Genomic DNA, 22,151 nt, shown 5'->3' on the forward strand with positions numbered 1-22,151 from the left:
CTACGGTGGATTGAATTCCCTCAGCCAGATCTGACAGCTGGGAGGGCAGTAGGTTAACGACAAGGGAGAAAGAGACCCACCAGCCACAGCCTCCTGAAACCTTACTGTCATCTCTCTGGAGCCACACTGAGCTCTTGAGCCCCTACCTGCAGCCCCCTGAAACTGTATTACACCTCCCGGTCTGTGCGTGGTCACAGTGTTTCTGCACCACACTGCAGTTATCTTTTGGTGCTGGCCCTGAGGATGGAATGAAGTCCTTTGGCTGTCGCCATTGGGATGACAAACCACATTTTGCCTACAGTGCTAAGGAGCCGTGTCAGGTTGCTTACCTGCCTCTCTGCTTTTGGCCACTGTCAGATATGGGATACTGGGCTAGATGAACTCTCAGTCTGATGCAGTATAGCCATTTTTATGGCATGTTGATCACTTTGAGCTTGAGCCAGCTATCCAGCAGTTCGCTCTGGCTCTGAGGAATTGTAGTACATTATCATACACTTTGAAATTCATGCAGGGAGGATGTGATATTGCAAGGATAAATCAAGAGGTGACAGTGCTCTTCTGGAAGGTCATGCTGTGTGGTGCTGTGTTTCATGTTCAGTAAGCTTCTGTCTTGAAGAGTTTGGAGCAGTTTTTATTTTATCAAGTGTGGGTACTGTTTATCTCCTTTGTGCTTGACATATTCAAAATTGGGAATGTTTTCCTTATTCTATGCTTTGGGCTCTGTGTCAGGGAGCCAGCGAGGTATTTTCACAGCACGCCCGGGTAGTTCTGTATTTCCTCAATCCAGCCCTTCCTCCTGCAGCAGCACAGAGGGTGGAGAGTGCATTATAAAGCTTGATGTGAATGGAAGCAGAAAACAGGGGCCTGTGCCGCAGCAGTCAAGGTGGACTAGGCCATAGCCAAAGTAAATTAGTGTAATCCTGAATTTATGGGAACGGTGAGGGAAGAAGAAGAAAGGTAAGGACATGGGGAAAAGATCTAGTGAATTCCTCTGAATAGTCTGACATGGTACTTGTAAGAGAGAGGAAAAGAAATCCTCATCTCTCTCCCAAAGGCACTCTCTTCAGCTACACAAAATCCTGGAATACTTCTGCTGTCAGATGCTGGTGGTGGTAAAAGTCGATAGTGTTATGCAGCACACTAGGTTCTCACAGAACAAGGTGAAGTATTAATATTACTAACTCCTATAACAAAAGCGCAAAGATTAATGCCATAATAAGAAAGCAAATGCTTGTATAGGTATTTCAGTGAACAATAATGGATCTTTTGCCTTGTGTTATAGTCCCCTGAGAGCATTTCTTCCCTAACATTTGCTTTTTTTGTTTTCTGATTAACTCTCTCTTACCTGTTCATGCTACAAAACTAGAGAGTGTTTCTGGACAAATACGTTCAGCATGTTTCAGAATTGCTTAAGAGCTTGACTAAATCCTTCAAAAGGTGTGCACAGTCAGTGAAATAGCAATGTGCTTGATTTCACAAATAAATAGAATAGAAGTATGGTTGAAAGATCAAGAATGTAAATTATGGGAAACAGTAGATATAGTTGGCTTTGTTTTTTTTAATGAGTCCTTGCTTACTGGCTCTGTTGATGGCAGCATTGCTCAATTTCCAAGTTTATGTAATCCAGTCTAGTCATTAGGACCTGTATAGAATGCAGTAGTGTCACTGGCTAGTGAGATCTCTTTAAATTATGTTAGTGAGGAATGGCAGCGGGATTTGGTACCAAATTTTGTTGATTGGGTCTGCATTTCTCATCCAAGGACACTTCTATCTTCAGTTCTCTAAACCTATCTGGCTTGTCATTGAGGTTGTTATCCTTTGGTAAGCTCTTTGAGGACAGATGTCCTGTTTGAGGGTAAATGTCTTTCTTGAGGATGAAAGTTTCAATTTTAGAGAAAATATTTACAATGGGGAATTCTGGTCAGAAGCTTAATTGCAGTGCAATATTTGTAATGCTCTGTTCACCTAATGATGTTCAAGCCTTGTGGAATGATTTGCTGAAAATGAGGTTGAACATTAAATGACATATCACTATGGTGTTAACCAGCCTTACATTCCTGACCAATTAAAGGTTTAGAAATATAAAGAGTTTTGAGCTGCAGTGGAAATGTGTTGTCCAAATGTCAAAGTGTTAACAAGATCCCTGGAAGGAAGCTAAGAGAATCCCGGTATATGTAGACAGTAAGTTGTGCTCCTTGACGTTTTTATAGATACATCATTTTGAGTATGAGTGTTCTTTTTTCACATGCTTGTTACTGTCTATGGTATTAATTTATTCTGAAGAAGTTGGAACTAAGAAGGAAAACATGTCTGAATGTGTTGCTAGAAGACATCAGTTGCCTTTGATGGAAAGAGCTGAGTTAAACATAGTGTGCAAAACTGTGAGAAACAAATCTGACACTTCAATGGAGGAGTGAATGGTTTCCATTAAGCTTGCTGAATCTGTCTTTCTCAGAATACCTAATATAACCTCATACACTCTTGATTTTAACAGGCATTTTTACTTCATCTCAACTGTATAAATATAAAGCTAAAATATCTAAAATATTTAACAGATGTGGACCTCTATAACATACAGTATGGGATTGGTACAAATTAAATAATGATCATAGGTTTTTAAATATTAAACACAGATCTGGAAGTAGATCATTATCCCTCATCTTGCACTGGATGTCCTGGCAGTTAAACGAGAAATGTTAGAAATGAAAAAAACTCTTGACTAATCTGGTTTTTGGAATGAGGAGCCTGGGAGTGGTTTCGTTCCGATCTTACAAGCAGCACTAACCTCCAAAGATTAAGTGAGATTAAATCATGCTTCGAATATCAGGTACACCGCAATTTAGAAGACACTATGCAAAAGGAGTGCTCGTGCATAAAAGCTAACAAAGGCAGCGGCTTTACATCAGCACCCCAAGTGCTTCCATTCTCCCACAGCAGAACAAAAGGACTTCCAGTAGATATGCCAAGCAGACTGCAGTGAGGTAGACTTTTCAGTCAGGCAGAGTGGGCATAATAAACTCTATATATGAGATTAACTCCACAGAAAGAGAAGAACTAATCCCGGAGTGGTATGAGAGAGAAATGGGGACAGTGAGACAGGATGAATGTCTGAGAAAAGATCCAATATGTGTATCTAGGATATATATTACTAAATACAAGGGTCTGTTTGGGAAGAGGATAACAGGGAGAAGGGGGATTTCACAATAATTATAGCAAGAAATGCTACAGCCAGGTACCCCTTACTTACAATGAGGAAAGTAAGACCGTGACTTGGTCCGCTCAGTACTGGCCATTTATTTTAAGTGTTAGATTGCTGCAGAGATAGCACATGGATGATTTGTTATTAACACAAAGTATCACATTCATAACAGTTTTGTCTGAAAGGTAGTTCTAGCCATATTGATAGATAAATTCCCTTTTTTTGATAGTGACTCTAAGCAGAATTATTTAGCCATTTGGAAGGAAAATCAGACAGAGTAATCAGTTATTACTGAATATTCCACTGTATCAAGAACACTTAGAGAAATCTTAAAGATGAGAATTTTTGAGGGAGACCACTGATATAAAACATCCACTGTAGACCCATATAAAGAATATATAAAACATATGGACGTACACTGTAGGAGCACAGTTTCCTTAGTGTTACTAAACTGCCTTTATCTGGAAAGTATTCCTGCGCTCCTGGCTAATGAACAGAAAAGAGAGAAATAAAAGATCATAACAAAATAATAAAAGGCCACATTATAATGTTTAACAACTATTGTCTTATCTGCTTTTTATTCTGTTGTTAGTATTCATTCTTTCATTTCCCATTCTTAAACATTTAAATATCAGTGGCTCTAATATCTGACACAAGACAAAGCATTTCTGCATTACAAGACAAAGAACAGCTCATCAGCAAAACACACACCGTGCTGAACACCTTCACAAATAAATCTGAGAGGCACAGCAGATTGCAGCAGTTAAAAGAGTCTCTCAAGCACTTCAAAACACACATACCTCAGCTGTGTGTTTCATATTAATCCAAGCCTCCTTGAAGATAAAATTTGACAAGAAGGTCCTTCATTATGGTTCCATATTACCTTCTCTCTTAACAAAAGACATCTGAAGTGAATGAGAATTAGGATATGATCTATTTAAATATTCACGATAAGAATATTGCGATGTGTATAGTCATGATATAACTCGCCTGGAGTAAAACCTATCAAATGAGAAAGGATAGGAGGAAACTCAATTTATAAAATAAGCACAATCAAGCACTATTCCCCTTATTAAAATTGCAATTATTTGTCTTCTGTATATACACTACAGTGGAGAGGTGGTGAGATCAGACTTAAAAAGAAAAACCCAGCATAAAAAAACCTATCATTTGTAGTACAAAAAGGAGGGGACATCCTTTTAATTATTATGATTAATCATGTATAGTATAGAAGGAATAAGGGACGAACTAAAAACAGGTCTCTGTCATGGTAATCCAGAAGAGTAGTCAGTCCCTGCAGAGCTTACGCTCACAGACAAGACCAGGTAAAGCTCTGGGGAATGTGTCACAGAGCACAACAGAGAGCTTCGTGGTGGAGGCAGATCCTGCACAAATTCCACAGGGGATTTTTGCCTGCTTTCCTAACTAAATGGGCCTCTAAGTTTATTCTCTAGTTGTGTATGTGTATGTGTATACACAGTGTTTCTGTGTATACCTCTGTGATAACATGGGGAGGGCTCAGGACTAGAGAGGGAGAAAGTTTTGAGAGTCAACCATTGTCAAAGTTGCTGACCAAACTTTGATTTCATAGTCAGTCATTCACAAACCAGAGTAATCAGAATTAAGTAGCAGCACTCTGCCACATAACATACACCCAGTAAGAGAAAAGAGGGAGAGGAAACATTAGTGTTCTTGAGCCTTTCCAGCTGCCTTAGATTTCCCACTGGGTATGTGATCCTGTAGTTGTAATCACAGAGTATCACTGTGACTTCTACTTACTTGACAGTAAGACGCATAGCCTTGGCTTTGAAGTGAAACTAAAGATAAATTCCTTCTTTTTAATGCATAATTAGTATCAGATGACCAAATTCACAGCAGGGGTTCTTGCTATACATCATGTTATGTTTCAGCAGCTAAATATAGCAGTATTACCTCAAAAATACTTTAAAAACCCAGACCAACCATCCCCCCCATATATAGTAGTCATGCCAGTGGTTCTTTAGGAACTCCTGGTACTTCCAGTTGCATTACAGCCAGTACTGCTGTGCGTGGCCGCAGTGAGAGTGGCTAGTGCTCAGGAGTCAGCACAAGGTCTGAACTCCTTAGGAAGGAAGGGATGCCATAATGCAGATGAGGTATGCTAGAAATGTAAATTCTTCATAATCTCTTTGTGCCATCTCTTCCTTGTACTTCATGATTCATGGTTAGGAAAATGCCCAAGCCACAGTCAAAGCTAAGTAATGTGATTGGTCCTGCATATTATAGAGAAGTCAAGTGCATAGGAGTCTGCCTTTGTCTGCTTAGCTCATCCTTTGTCATAACAAGTAATTGTACCTTCTAGAGCTGCATGTGAACACATGAACATTTGTGGTGTTGAATATACAGCAACTAAGGCTGTTCCTCAGCTGGTATGTAAATGAGATGTGCCAGAACTTGCTCTTCATTTTAGTGGTAGCTTAGTTTCAGGAAAGAATGCTGATTTGGGCGTGATGTTGTCAATTCTAAAACCCCGTATTTCTTATCTGTAACTTCTTCTCGTTTTAAACCAGCAGCTTATCCATGCGTATATTTACTGGTACTTGCTGCAGATTCAGGCCATGATTAATGGTAGCAGAGCAAGACATTTGTACAAAATGTCAACACTTACTACTAATCGCATCTCACCTCTCACACAGAGAAATGCAGAGTGAGCAGAGTGCCAGGATCTAGCAGGGCAGCCAGCCCTCATGGACCTCTTTGCAAGCAGAATGTGAGCTTTCCTGAAACCGTTTAAATGGTCCCTGAACAGCATATCTGTCCATGAGAATGCCCAAGCTTTTCCAGGCCACATTTCTCATTTACAGTGGTATATTACTGACTGGTGCACCTAGGAGTTATCACATTGTGGGGAACTCAGTAATGGACATTGGTGAGATCCCTGGGGATTGGTGCTCCTCCTCCTCCTCATTTCCAGCGAAAATCTTCTGCATAAGGAAAGGTTCAGAGTTGTACAAAAGCAGCAGAAGAGCAGAAGGGAAAAGCAGTTCTTTCCTTAGAGGCCTAAGTAGGGAAGAGAACTGGGTGAGATGATTGTAACAGTCCTTTCAGGCCTTCAAAGTGAATTCATGAAAGAATGAGAAAACCATCCTGTGGGCAGAGCTAATAGGGGTACAGGAGGGACCAGCCATCGATGGAAGAAGAGCTTCCACATCCAAGTGGAAGAGACTGAAAGTCATCATCCCCAGCTGAGTTGATGACCATATTTAGGTGGGAAAGAGGATGCTGTTACATGAGGAGAAAAAAGAGAAGAGTGGGTCACAAATAAGCAGTGAAGAGGAGTTGGGCAAGGAAGACAGATTAAATAGACATGGAATGGGGAGCAAAAGCATCTTCCTGAGAAGGGGAAGAATAGAATATCAGTAAAAAGTTGTGTGTCACATTGACTATCTTCCAGTGTTAGTTCTCCACTCATTTTACAGGGATCGCTTGTAATGAGTGTTAATCACCTATTTCAAACTAAGTCTCATTACCATAACAGAAGCCAGCTCCAGTTTGAAGCTCTCGTCTTTAACAGAGCGAACCTCTTATCTTTGCTCATCTTGAACACCGCTTGAAATTTAGTTAAACTCTACAGAGCTGTTCAAGAGTAGAATCTAATTTAGACCCCTAATCAGAGAAAAGAGGAGGTTTGTTTTAATTTTAATTAAATAAAATTTCAGTTTTGTGGCGACAGATAAAAAAATGAAATGGAGAAGCTTCAGAAATCTCAGTAAAAGAGACTTCAGTGAAAGTTATTCCAATTGATTAAATGGGAACTTTGTCACTTGTAGAGAAAATAGTCTGAAATAATAAGTAAAGTTATAACTATAAAATAACAGAAAAAATGAGTGTTGCATGTATGTACTGAAACTACTTAAATGAATTCTGCAGCAAAGTGCTGGTAGCACAACTCTAGAGCCCTATCCTGGAAATTTCAATCTTCTCCCTCAAAATAGCAATTCCTTTATGCAGTTTGAATGAGATATAAAGAAAGACTTTCAAAGCCACTTTACATCTCTGGTAAATGTGGGCCAGTTCCCAAGTCTGAATTATAGGTATATTTAGTACAGGCAGAATGTCATTTTCCCCAGTGCACCACGAGACAGCTTTTGATCTCTGTGATCAGATAATCTTGTTAGTGGCTTTTGAGAAGGCAATAGGAGATGATGATGGTCCACAAAGACCGATGCATCGACCTTTTTCCACTTACCATGCCTATTCCAGGCCCGAATAGAATTTAAACCCATGATGACACAAGCAAAGCTGCTATCAGGCAAAACAACTGTTCCTGGTCTCCAGAAATTTTACTAGTGATCTGCCAAGGCAGTTTGTGTGCCTGTACATTGCATTTTAGCCTGGTTTCATGGACAAACGCAGCTTATGCAATCACTCTCTGGTGTGTGCCTGCCTGTCAGGCATGCCACTCCCTCCATATCTTTTTAACCCTTTAGCCAATTTTAACCAAATTTGACAAATTCCGAGCTCTCTGAGTAGAGGAGAGACACTCGCTGATAAAAACACTGTAATGTGAGCTCAACCATTGTGAGACATCAGAGAACTTTCATGGGAAATCACCAGTGACAAGGAAATCCATAGGAAAAAAGGCCTCAGTGGCAGCTACTGCTTGCAGAAGTGTTTGTACTTCTCTCTTCTTCCTTTTTTAAATAAAAATGACTTACCAAAAACATTCAATCATATGTCCTCAAATGTTAGCCTGAAACCATGGGAGTACAACATCTGGAGAGTCTTTTATTCTGTCAAATTCATGCAGCATGAAATGTATTTGTCTGTTTCATTAAAATACCATGCTTTCACAAACTAAAAAATCTGGGCTGGCCCTTCATGTGCAATAAATTGGAGCTGCTCCTCTGAATTCTCTGTGCTGATTCATAGCAGTATAGGTGCCGATCCTTTCTTTTTCTGTACACATGTGGCACCTTTTAAGTAATACAACACATTTAGAAATGTGATACTCAAGATTTCAGAGAAGTCAGGTAGCACTGGGATGGTGTGGTGCTGATTTGCGTTGCAGTGGTATTAAAGCTTGGGTAATGAATAATTTGCAATTTAGTTCTCTACATCAGTACATGTTAAATGTATGACAAACACCGTTATCCATCTTCTTACCATAGTTTCCATATTTTATTCCATATTTTATTTTAGAGCTCTCTTGCTGGGATTTAGTGTCGAGGAGACTAAACAGAGCACTGCCTCTGTCATGTTTTAACATGAAACATCAACTCCAAAACCTGGGTCTGTTTTGCACTCCCAAGTAATAAGAGGCTTTGATTGTTCATAAGTCTTTCCAGTGAAATGTCAAACTTTTTATATTATGAAAATGATCTTTACCAACATAGACCTTGAAAACAGATAATTATCCAAGAACATGAAACAGAATTAACATGCAGTGGAGCATGTCATGAACATTTCCTTCAGGAAATAAAAAAGATAATTTCTGTCTGAGTACCAAGCAAGGAGAAAGGTTGGCTCTGTTCTTTAGACAGTTTAGAGAGGCCACTGTTTACTCACTTAACCCCTAAAAACATGCAGCTTATCAAAAGGGTGCCATTCAAGGCTTGATGGAGTGTGACCAGCCTACTGGTTGCAGGATCTTCCCGTTTCACACTTCCCCAGTCTGACCAGACAGAAGGTCTTGGGCTGTTACCAGAACTTGAAAACTTGGTGGGTCAGAGCTCTTCGTTAAACAGCATACTTAGAAACCATGTTAAGCCCAAGCAATAGTTAATGCGGTTTTTGAGCCACATTCTGACTTCAGGCACAGCTAGGAGGCTTCATTCTTAGCCTAGAGGACATAATTTGGTATGTGGGTATCATTCGCCCATATAGAAATTAGAAAAACAAGGAAATAACACTTCTAATGGCTAATGGGAGTGGTTCTGGTTTGTGATTTTGACTTTACAAATCAATTTCATAATATTAAAAACTAGCAGAGCATGCCAGCACAGGGCAGAAGTCCGGAAGAGACCTCCTGAAATATCCCATGTAGTTCTTTGGCATCACAGGCAACTTTATTTCACAGATTTGTTCAGCCTCGTCATGCAGATACTGGAGGATTTTTGTCCCCATCTTCCTCTTGGGAGGCTGTCCCAGAAACTTGTAACTCTGATAGTTAAAAAGCTTTTTTTCCAGCCAATATTGAGTCAGAGTTAGCTAATACCTTTTTATTTCTATGCTCCTTTCATTCTCAAAAATCTTTCCACGTTTAAGGGGAAATCTAAATGTATTTATAGACAGCAGTCATATAGTCTCCTACTCTGCCAGTCTTCATTGAGCTAGGAAAAGGGAACCATGTTCTCTAAGAGAAGATTCTTCATTTTTCTGGTCATTTTATTACCCCTTCTCAAAAGCTATCCCAGTTAGAACTCCTCCTTTCTAAATACAGAGAAATAGTGCCATTAGTAACGTAGAACAGAGAAGAGTTGTTTGTGAGAGCACAGGAGGTAATACTTGCTAGATCTGGCCTCGTGCCTTCGTGCCTTTGTATGTCAGTGCAGCAGAGACATGACGTGTTCATCGTTCAGCCACGTGCCCTTACAGGGGATCATGCATTCTGCTCTAGTGCTTTACTTCGATTATTAAAAAAAATAAGTGCAGCCCTGACCAGTGGTATCGCTCTCATCTGTCTAACGTGCATGCATGCAGTGCTCCACATCTGTGTCTAGAGATGTTATGGCCCGTGTTTTTCCTGCAAGGGACGACCTTGCAAGAAGACGTTTCTGACGCTGTCATTCTGAGTACTTGGTTGGCACTCTCTGCGACCCTGTGCCTCTGAAGCTGTTGTATCAAACAGCCACTGTCCCCAAAATGAACTATTTTGAAGGGTCAGAGAAACTTTTGTATGCGACTCCTATGTACACTTTACCAGTAATTAAAATGCTTATTTTACATTTTTATTACAATTGTTTACCAATTTTTTTAACTTTAACAAGATGTAGAAAGTCTTAATATAACACAACAGGTTTTTTAGCCATATGCTCTATTTTCAGACTACGTGTTGTACTGCAATTTAAAAAGCAGATTTTATTTTTGGAAAAGGCTGCAGTAAGTTAACTGTCTAAAGGTGAAATTCATGCCTGTGGAGGGGACTAATCCAAGGTCTGTGTATCAGGCACACTAGATATCAGGTCACAAAGATCTTCTTTGGCCCTTTGCATAGCAGTGAAAAGTTGTAGTCTAATAATAACTAAGATATGACATGAAGGAGAGATGTCTGCCTATTTCCTTGACTTACCTGTCATACTGAATTTAAATCAGATTGTGTTAGTTCTCTTTTAACAGTTGTTGTGTTTGGTTAAAACAAATTGTTATGCAAAACAATTCATCTGTTGTTTGTGCTCAGTTTAGGCAATTCACAATTAATGCTTATTGGGTTACAGTTTATAGTATTAGGAAACAAGACTGTAACGGAGTTTCTCTTAACAACTATAAGATTTGGTGAGTACACATCCTTGTTGCTTCTTCACAGTGTAATCAGTAAATATGAAGGCATATGTAGCCTGAGCAATTTAATTCAATGAATATTAAACTGATCATGCTGCTAGCACTTTGCAGAAATATATTCACCTTTAGTAACCAGCTGTAAAACAAAAACCATAAACATCAATAATAGGAGCAGTGATCCTGCAATATAACAGGGCAAATCTCTGAAAACCATCTTAGATTTCTGATGAAATAATTCTATTACATTTATAATCAGCTGAAAGAGAGAGAGTTTCTGTTAGCTTCTCTACTGCAGAGTATGGATCTGCAATGGAATAGACAGCAAGTCGAAGAGAAAAGACCCTGACAGAACCCAGTCTTTCAAGTCAACACAGCCTGTTTATAGGGAATTCCCAGATCAGCTTCTGGCCTCTTTGAGAAGCCTGGACTATCCTGGAAGCCATCATTCATGTCAGCATTGAGGCAGGTCATGGCTTCACCGATGCAGATGAAAAAAATGCTATAAGATCTACAAAAGAGGTAAGGTTGAGCCTCCCATTTTTGCAAGCTGAATTCCTAGTCATGATTCCTTGCAGGTACAAATTTTGTGTTGATACACAAAATTCAGCTTGCTGCTTGACAAACATTTAGGTGGCAGTTAAAGTATTCAGAATTGCACTTATGATTCAAATGCATGTTCTGTATCCTCTTTGCATGATAACTCAACCAGAAACTGTCAGGTTTATTGGGAAGCAGGCTTACTGGGTAGTCACAAAGCAGTAAACAAATACAGAAGGAGAGGTCCATGAGTAGTTACAGAACAGGCCTGCTTATTCCGGGCAGGGACCATCTCAAGCATGGAAGTGATTCCAGACAACCTGATGAATCTGATAATGGAACAAACCAAAAGAAACTGAAAAAAATTATTAGAAAGGGAAAAAAGAACTTCCAGAATGTTGTGTATGCCTAGCGTGGAGATATACTGGGGCAGAGGAGATAAGGGGACTCTCACTTCCCCCTTTGTGGGGCACACATAGTCCAAGACAGGTGATTTCGATGTACCCATGTGCTTGAACAGAACTTCCCCCCTTTGTTTTATAGATATACCAGGAGCATTGGCATGGAAAAGACATACAGATCTCAGTGTAAATAAATGCAAGGCACTTAGGCTAGAGAGAAAACCCTAAAGCAAAGGAATCTACCAATATTGGTCCAATTCCCATGTTGGAAAAGGTCTGGTAGGGAGAGACATGAATAAAATACTAACACCATTGTCAGTCCTTAACCACGCTGCATAAATTATGTATGGCTGTTCAGTTAAATTATTCTAGTATTGTACAGGTGACTTGTAAAGCCAGATGTGTTATGCATAGGTTGTTGTAAGGATCTGAATAAATACAGCAGAAGGAAACCTTCTGGGGGTGTCAGTTACTCCAGAAGGTTAGAAGTCTGTTTTCCTTAGATAAAAAAAGAATTTAAGAGTTGATTGGTACAACCTCATTGAGTTCTACTGCCTTCTGAGGAAACTAGAAAGGAATAATGCATAGGGCCTTCTGGATTTCTATGAAATTCAGACACAGAAAGAACAAACCAAAGCAAATGTCTGGCAAGATTGAAGACAAATAAGTTGATTTTGCTTATTTATGCTGTAATATATGAATGCTAGATAAATAGAAAAAATAGATTAAAAAAAGATTTAAAAAAAAGGAGCAAAAGCCACTGCTACATGCTTTTAAAAAGGAACTGAGAGCATATGTGGAAGAAAATTAACCATAAATGTTATCTCAAAGGAGAGGACCCACTTGGAATAAGTATATATATGGCAGTTAAGTCTAAAATTTGTTATGTTGCTATTGTTTTGTGAATTGACAGAACATCTGCTCAGTCACAAGACACCAGTAAAATGCAGCTTTATGCCTAAAGCAATATGTCAGTCCCTAAGAAAAAATATATATAATGGGCTAAGAACAAAGGATCATTGTCTTTTTCAGTTTTAGTCATTTCTGACCTAATAATGGTTTAGAATGGAGTTTTATTTTTCTTTTTGAATAAAATGAATGGAAGGATTGAGTCATTTATGACTCTTTTCAAGATTAGGCTCTCTACATTATTTGTGCATAAGCTGGCAAAATGCTTCATCTCTGCGAATCATATTTATGTCACTAGAGTACTTTTTAAAAGACAATTGTTTGTCAGTACCTTGAGAAAAGATCAGCTTAACTTACAGTTCCTTAATACAGTATATAATAAGCCATTTTTTTGATCTCTGTGAAAACACCAGTCAGTAAGATACATGTGCTCACATGACAAGTGGACTGAAGTCAGATTTTACCTCATAGCTGTTTTTTCAGAAAGGAAGAACATTCACATAGAAATCCATCATATAGAAAACTAATTAACAAATCCTTCCGGAAACAGTTATTATATGGAATTTGTCTCTGAATATTCCAAGCACACAGCTTTAAGTGGCTTTATTCTAAAAGTGTATTCTCTTAGATTTCCATTGCTGTGTTCACTGACCTGAAAAGCCTGAAACTCTGGTGCAAAATATAAATTTAAAATCCATTTTCTGATAAAATGAGCTCATTATTCTACAGCTCGGAGTTGTCCCCTCAGATATACAGGCATATATGACCCCTCAGAAAATAGACTAATCAAGGAAATTGATTAAAATTGGCACTTTTATCAAATAGTTCTCATGAAGCTAAACAGTTATTATTTAATTAATATGTGGGAGTATTCATCTGGAACATGCCTTCATGAAGAAGTATGAGAATAAATTTTATATTCTAACACATCTATGGTGAGACATCCAGAGACTGACTTTGGGTTATAGACTCACAGGAGGAAGCTCAGGGATTGTATGTCACCTATTCTCAGCATAAAGAGAAGGTCCAGTGCAGCCCAGATCTAAACAGCTACACAGCCCCAGAACTCTGCTTTGGGACCAGGAATGCATGTGAGATATCATCTAGTATTAATGGGGAAGAAAGACAACCACCATTCTCATATGACTCCTTTCTTCTCTCTAAAACCATACTTCAGCAGAACATGTTTTTTAATATAACTTACACTTGGAACCTTTGCTGGAATAAAATACATGATTATAGTCATCTGTATCTGACTCAGAGCTGTGCAGGAATATGTGAGTTTTACCTTTCAGATGAATCAGAAACAAATAGTAAAGCTGTTCCACAGAAAGACCATGTAGTTTGTCAAAAACCCTTTAGAGGGTTATGAACCTGATCCAAAGCCTATTACAGTTGTTGGGAAAATTCCTGATTTGCATCTAGTTTGTATTGGGCCCTACAAATATTACTAATCTTTTTATGTAACCTTTTTATGATCAAAAAGAGTTGTCTTTTCAAATATAGCAAAGACTTAATTTTTAACTTGTTAAGACTCTAGTACTCTGTTCTGTGAAGGTAACAATATAAGCTACAGTGCCTTAGCTGAAATCCATTCCAATTTAACCATACATCAGTTCTCAACATCAAGGCACTGCACTCCCAGGCTGAAATGGCTGTGCAGAGTTGCCAGAGGTGCCTGGATTGCATTATGCATTAGCAGACAGAGTCTGCAAAATCAGACTTAAGACTGTTTTTTAAAACATAATATAAATGCTATTACTGACTCCAATCTCTGATCCCCACTGTTAAATATGGGGAAAGGACTGTGATTTCTCCCCACACTAGCCTCTGTGGAAGCTGAAATTTGTCTCTCTTCCACCTCATGAAGAAAGTTTTAGGCTTTTGTGTCTTCAGCTAGGAGAATTGTTCAGGCTGTTTGGCAGATCATTGCCATCACTGAAGAGGCCTTGAACCTTCATATGAAATCCAGCTCCTGTTGGAAACCTCTCTGTCCCATAGCAGCAAAGCATTAAGGACTTCCCTTGTCCACACCTGTCTTCTGTACCTAGTGGAGCTTAACAAAAAGGATATTGCATCCCTAAAAGAGTATGATTTTCAGGAACAAATAATGTCTTTCATTGTTCTTCCTCTAAAGCTCCACCACCCTGATCCATCCTGATGTAGTCTGTGTTATTTCAGTGCAGTCTCATGCCTTTGAGAAAGCCTTCTATGATCCCATGATTCTGTGAAAGGAGACAGAGAAACACAAGCATATGCTTTGCTATCTCACTAAAACATTGCTCTCACTAAAGTCATGTGACAGTGGCCAAGGGACAAGTGTTCCTTTAAAATCTAGAGTAGAGAAGGAAACTACCAGTCATGATGCAGTGGTAACACAGTTAGCCTTCTCAGCAGGGCTGTATTGTGTGGGTGGAGCTCTTCGCTAATGTGACTACACAACTTCACTTTCTGGAATGAGCTTATTTATAGCTAAATCAGTATCCATGGGTAAGGTTGGGTTGTGCTCCATCGTTCTAGGCAAATGATAGCAACAGATACAAAAGTCTTTGCTGGGGAAAAAAAACAAACGTGGTAGTTGGGAAATGGAGAACAAGGTGAAAAAGGCTGGTAGACTGCATGTGTAATTTAACATGCCTCTCTACTGGCAAACCAAGAAAGAGCTGGGTAAACTGTTAATAATATGGGTAAGAGATGCAGATCTGGGCTATGATTAGTCTCCATTTTGTAAGGAAGGCACTTAGAATCCACAAGTCTGTAAAATGCTGCAATGCACCATGTTTAAAAGCTGAGCTTGCTTCTTGGTCCTTTTCCAAGAAAGTGGTGCACATTTTGTTCAACTATTTGCTTGTTTTGAGCAGAGGTCAGGATTGAGCCATGAGCACTGAATGAAATCAAATTTTTGAGAAGAATGATAACCTTAACAGGCAATAAACATTTCTGCTTTGACTGGCAAACAATCATTAAAAGCCTTTATTAAATTTTGCATCTGTTCTGTTCACCACTTAGCCATTTCTTTTCATTCTAAAGGATTATAACTAAGAATGAATGAGTCTTCTCTAACATGGTCAGGACACAATAAATCTGTGAAAGAACTGAGTTATCTTTCCCCCTCATAGGCAAATTTTTCCAATTGTTTAACAAAATGTTGTTTTGCATTGCCATGGCATCAGGCTTTATGCCTAAGAATAATGAGGCTCACCATTAAGCAATTTGTCTATGAAAAACAGTCATGCAGTAACAATTAACCAGTATTTAATGCTCTTCCCCACTAGAGTCCATACCCTCTCCTCCCACTTACTGATCTTCCAACTGCAGTGTGAAGTTATTTGTGCTTTCAGAATGAGCAAACAGATCAGTGAAAGGGTAAAAAATTTTCTGAGTTGTCCCGTGTAGAGGTTGGCATATGTTGTTCAACACAGAAGGATCTCCTGCTGAAGTGGTCCAGGCATTTGTCATCCCCAAAGTGGAGGATGGCTGCTCACAGTATCTGAAGAAGAATGAGATTATAACACAAAGCTTCCCACTACAGAGAAATAGCTGCTTTCATAGCTCCCCATCAGTTTAACCCAGTTAATACAGTTATATTGGCCTACGTTCCCATTCCTCCCTCGGCTCCCAGCCCACCTCCTTGTTGGTTTAGAAACTGTCTGAATCTTAAAAGTAGCTGCAGTCCAAAATACATTTCCCTCAGTGCCAAAAATAATTACAGTCCTCTGGGATAAAGCAGATCGGAAAGCCTGAAATGAATCTGCAGTATTTTGGGAGAAGATACTTGTGGTGAAGGGTATTGGACAGATCCAGAATTTGACAAACTTTGAGAAGCATTACAAAGCCTTTCCAGTTGGTTAAAATATTTTCACATAACCAGAATAAGAGGTCCTAATACCAGCAGAACTAACACAAACAAGGTTTTTGTAACTCCAGAAAGGAGGCAAACAAGCTGTCTTTCAAAACAATGTTCATCTGTGTTGTATAGTTTAGTTTCAGCTAAAATAAATAGGGGAAGGAAATGGTCAAAACTACTAGAATGGTTCTGTCCATCTTCTCTAATGCACTGAAGTGTCCTTTGTACTGGCAAGAACAAATACAGCGTGTTGAGGAGGGCATCAGCCAAGGAGCATGGAACACCTAAATTCTGGCTTTTGTATCAGTGAACGTTTAAGTGTTCTACAAAAATGGCACAGGTTCAACAGGAGAGGTACCATCTAGCTCACTGGGTAGGCTCTCCTCTCAGGTGTGGGAGACTTAAGTTCCTTCTTTGAATGATTTTTCTTTGACTACTGCCTTAAAACAAAATGTATTAGTCTAAAACAATTATTTCATTTCTTCCCAAATAGTGCTGTTGTTGTTGCTGCTCCCCAAATAGGCTGGATTTAGATTGACGGAAAATGAAATGGTGTTTTTCATTTTTTGGAACCATCAGTGACCTGAAGAGTCATTTGTTCCTACAGCACTAATAACAGGCCACAGTTCATTGTGACAGAGGGAATTAGGGTATCTAAAGATCAAAAAGACTAGTTTGGGGAGTAAATACATTATTATAACAGGTGTCACCAGGTATGATACATTGAGATTAATTTTAGAAATAGCCTTCTTCTTCTGTAGTCAGCCCAAGAAATGTATTTCAAGTAAAATCTAATGAACAACTTGCAGTTGGCAAAGGCATCTTTTAAATGCTAGCAACTTAAAAATCATATCAAGGGGCTGAGGCATCCGAGTGACCAAGCCCACATGAAAAGTATCAAGTATGCTCAACTCTTCAAAGGTTGTCAAGGCTTATTGTTGTCTTCAACTGTAAATAACCCAAAACAAGTACTCAGACGTCTGGCAGATTATAACATCATTAGCCAGTGATCTCCAATCTGTGACCTGCAAGAGGACCAGCTGCAGGACCAGAGGTACCTATGATGATATTGGAAGATAGAATATGTGGTGTTTTCAATTACAAGTTTGATGAGAAGTGTCCTTGGTCATCGGTGGTGGAGAATTTTTGATGCTGTAGACTTTTGTTCCAAAATATTTGGGAGTCACGACCAGAAAAAATCCCCACTTCCAGGAACAGTTCTTGAAAGAATGGGAACATGAAAGTGCTTGTTACTTTATAAACCCAGGATGGCCATCAGAGGTAGAGATTGTGTAAATAAACTGTCCGTTGTTGGTTTTTGCTTCTTCCATTCTAGCTGGATGCTGAGAAGGCAAAATTAAAACTGGAAAGATGGGCTTCCCGAGACGCTGGCAGTGGGGGTGGAAGAAGTGAAGAGACGGAGTCAAGCGGGGATTGTGATGATGAGGATGGCTGTCAAGGATCTGGTGATAGGATTCACTCAGCAGGTAAATACAGTTTTATAGACACATACAGAACTTAGAAATTCATAAGTGTCACAATTAGGTGGACAGAGCTAAGACTTACACTGCTTGAATTACTGTCGAAATCCTGCTAAATTCAAAGGATTCAAATCTTAATCTGTGAAGAGCTGCAGTAAAAATAGAAGGATATAGACAGTTACCCAATATAATTTAACACTTGGCATGCAGATAAAAGACTTAAATTTAGACTGAATAATATCTGCAAGGAAATCTAGATCACAGAAATATTGGAAGAGCCTTCCTGAATTATGTAGGCTCTTCAAATAGAGAATTAATGTCCTTGTAGACTGTGCTAAGTATTAATGTAAATGTTGGTTGCATAATGATGCTGAAGGATGATCCAAACAGAGTTTGCTTCTGAAAGTATGTATTCTTGAAAAAACACATAAAGTATTATTTCTTTTCTAACAGAGAGATGCTGGATAAAGGTGATCCTGATTTAAAATTTCTGATAGTGTCTGATACGTATTCTGAAGTATTTATTTATAAAATTGACTGATATGTCATCAAGTGAAGAATTAGCATCAGAACCTAACCTAACTTCCACCAAAATGCCGTCAATTTAATAGGTAATTAAATAATTTAAAATTTAAGTACTTTAGTAAGAAGTAAGATGTTTTCTTCCAAAAAGTTGGCATTATTGGTTTATCGTATCTGGAAGTTCTGATTCATTTCAGCCCTTTGAAATTTAACCGCATTAATTACCGAGTGTGTGTGTATATGGATGTGTGTATGGATGTGTGTGTGAATATACTTTGATTTGGATATGCAAGTATTTAAAATATGGGTATATTAGCAACACAAAAAATGAGAAATGCATTCCTGGATATTTGTGTTGAAAAATAATGCTCATTAAGATGGCTTAGAACCTAGTTAGGTAATTTTTAAACTGCTGCTTCCATTCAGCTGAGATAAACACGTACTTCTTCCTTTTTCTTTTCCCACTAAGTGGACAGTGTGAAAAGGTATCCCATATTCAGGGACCATTTACAAGCAAGCTTTGATTAGGCTATATTCAGGATTTCAGTTGTTCCCTTGTGAATAGCTGTTCGGGAAAACTGAGCTTAAACATGTATTTTGAAGTATATGCAAAATATTCATTTTAGTTTGCAATATTGGGTTATAAATGTCTGAAACTTAATTTGCATTTACAAACTACAGAATCAAGAAACATGAGGTGTTATCACAGAGACTTTTAAAAAAACTATTAAATTATTTAAATAACTTATTTTAGTTCATTTTTGAAAAAAATATTAAATAATTGCAACGAATAGATCAAGCAGAGATTTGCAATCTACTCAGCAATGTTTTTGTATGGAAGTGAAGAACTTTGATACAATGTCCTTTAAAAACTATTTGCTTAACTTTTTTTTATTGTTTATTCTATTATACACATAACCAATGAAGACTGCTAGGTGTTTTGGGCCCTGGAGATTTGTGAGTGTAAATACTTTTAAGTTGTATGTTTTCCTCTCTGTGTGTTATAATACAAACAAAAGCCAGGTGCTCACTACTCTTCAATGAACAATTAAACTATTAATACACTGTTTTGGGGAGGATGTGTATGCATGCATACACAATGGCAAATTTCAGATGTTCAAAAATAAAAACCTGAAAGCTTTCTAGACTAGACTTGCAGTTGCTTTAATAATGGTAAATAAGGGAACTGCTTACATGTTTCTTTTTCCCTTTTTTGACATCTGCTTAAATAAAATACTTTATGCTGATATCATCCTGGATTTAAAAGAATTATGTTTTCATAACTAGCTGTTTCAGTGGTTTAGTAGGGTTTATATCCAATTAAAAAAGTACTTACAATTAATTTTAGAAAATAATATTGATTCATAACAGTAAGAATAAGTATTTCATTTTGTGACAATTGTAATGCTGTTTCATAATTAGCTTTAAAATATTGTACTATATGCAAGCCACTAGCAGTAAATCTGTTTTGCATATCTGGCTGCAATTAAGAGATAAAATGGGGTAATCTCATTGTAGAACTTCTTTGTTTTAATAGAATGTTAAAGAAATAAACATCAGTTTAGTTGAATTTCCTGTTGCTGCATGTCTGTAAGACGGTGTTTTTAATTGTACAGCCCATGAATTTTTTATATTTTGGAAACTTAAAACCCCTCAAGTGCAGCTGACCATCGTTTTGTAGAAATGGAACATGACAACATTGACTGGTCTTTGCTTGCTTGAAGTACACAGTGAACTGAGATATGAGTTGAAGCTAAGAGCAAAATCCCAAATAAAAGCCTGATCTGAAGCTCAGTAAAGTCAGTGGGTATATTCTTACTGACTACAGCAGGTTTGGATGAGACATAAATGATAGCTTTAAAATGCCACCAATCTCAGTGAATGTTGTAGCTTGCAGTCGTATGGTAGGAAAAAAGGAGTAGCAACCCTTTCAAAACATAGACTTTTTGGCAGAGCAGTCATGTTTTTAGCAACAGGTCCATGGAAAAGAGAAAAAAAAGGATTTAAGTCTCAACCTCTAAAATACTGATTTTAGAATCTAGTGGAAAGTATAATATATCTGTCATTTATTTGAAACCTATATGAAAATGGGATTTACATTTTATGTGTTAACAGTCCTGCTTTGTGCACTGCGAAACACTCATATTACTTTTAAATAGTTTCTGCAAACCTACTGAATACTCATTCCTTTTCCCCTCCCCCCCAAATTGCCTTTTCTTCAACCATGAATTGCCAAAATACAGGACTTTCACCAACATCTAGGTTTCCATCTTCAAAACATTTCTGTTTAGAACTATTAAGAGATCCCCCTTGACAGGGTGCATTGCCGTCTCCCCAGTGTGCTTTTTTCAAACTGTTAACAGAGAGCCTGGCTGCTGGGTTTGCGATTTCAATGTCTACCAGGCTGGTTAACACAGGAGAGGTTCTGTGCTTGTGTGGTCCAGCTAGGTCCAATGTATGCATCCTTCTCCTGCCCACCTCTGGTTTTTGGGTTTTTTTTCGGTCTGGCTTTGCTGTCTTTATAGTTCAGTTTATCTCTCAATGCATATTAAAATCTTGTCATTTTTGTTTGTCACCTTCTAGCCATTGAAAATCTTGGTTGCGTATCAGTTGATCATTCTTTTTAATCTCTTCAATTAAGATGTGTGACTGTCTATTATTTACTGATTTTTTTTGTTTATCTTTGTTACAAATATGTCTTTCCTAGCCAAATCCATTATTAGCTAAAAAGATTACCGCTTACTCTTTTAATCATAATCTGCTTAATTATACATTCTGTATCATGTGTGTTTATCCAAATGATTTCATACAAACAAGATAAACTAATTCTCAGGAAACTGGCATTTCTCAAGAAAATGATATATGTTAGAAGATACTTTAAAATGTCATATTTTTTTCAGGTCTTACCAGTTACCACAAGTATCCCTTCTTGGGGAAATCTCTGGAAACAGCACTGTTTCTCGAGTAGATCCATGTGTTATTTGTTGGCAAGTACCAACTTTTTAATGACAACATCTGTTAATCATCTTTGAACACAGCCTTGTTAGGAGAGAATTAAGAAGAGGAAAGCAAACCATATAAATCTTGAACATGGATGGGAAAGTTCCTCTGTGATTTGGACTGCCTCAGTCCTGCAGGTTTCTAGGCATAAGTGCAAAGCAGCATCTCTGTGCGAACCTGGCTTAGCACTGTGTGACCACATCAACATAGTCTTATATGAATTTCAATCACAAAAAGAGTCCACTGATTTCAGTGCTCATTATTCAACCCTTATTGGACTGTGAAGGGTGACAGTGGTGTGGAGATGAGCAAGGATTGCTCAGCACCTTGCAGGATTGAGCCACAGGTATATTTACTAGGAGAGGGATCAGCATCTTGCAGTTCGTGAGAAGGCAGAACAGTGACAGATTCACGCTGTGTCCTTGCCTCTCCTCTGTTTTGAGAAAAGGAAAAGAGATGTTTCGATCTGTTCAGGGAGAAGTGGGCATTAAGTCAGTGCAGTGTGTTTCCTATTCCCAGCTGTGCTGCACAGCTGTATGCTGGGGTGAGGCCCCACCCAGGCAGTGACAACCAACATGTAACAGTGCTGTGGACTGTTCCACTTTACTCCTGGACGAGCCCGACACAAGCAGTAGATCTCTTTTCAGGGCAATTCTCAGTTGGTTATCCATTAAGCAGAGTTTTGAGGTAATGTTTTGACCATAGGCAGGGACCTGGTTCAAGCGCAACCCTGAAGTCACCTATATACAGCTTGAGGCTTCGTGCAAGTTCTGGAG

General features: G+C 38.5%; 1 protein-coding gene across 1 annotated transcript in view; it reads left to right on the forward strand.

The window, feature by feature from the left end:
• Positions 1–22,151, forward strand: part of LOC106496177 (glypican-5-like) — a 408,273-nt gene that overhangs the window by 285,800 nt on the left and 100,322 nt on the right. The window contains exon 8 of the mRNA XM_067301964.1: positions 17,709–17,859. Within this exon, the coding sequence (XP_067158065.1) occupies positions 17,709–17,859 (151 nt within the window). The remainder of the gene's footprint in view (positions 1–17,708; positions 17,860–22,151) is intronic.

This window comes from Apteryx mantelli, chromosome 9 (assembly GCF_036417845.1).
Source record: "Apteryx mantelli isolate bAptMan1 chromosome 9, bAptMan1.hap1, whole genome shotgun sequence".
Taxonomy (NCBI): Eukaryota; Metazoa; Chordata; class Aves; order Apterygiformes; family Apterygidae; genus Apteryx; species Apteryx mantelli.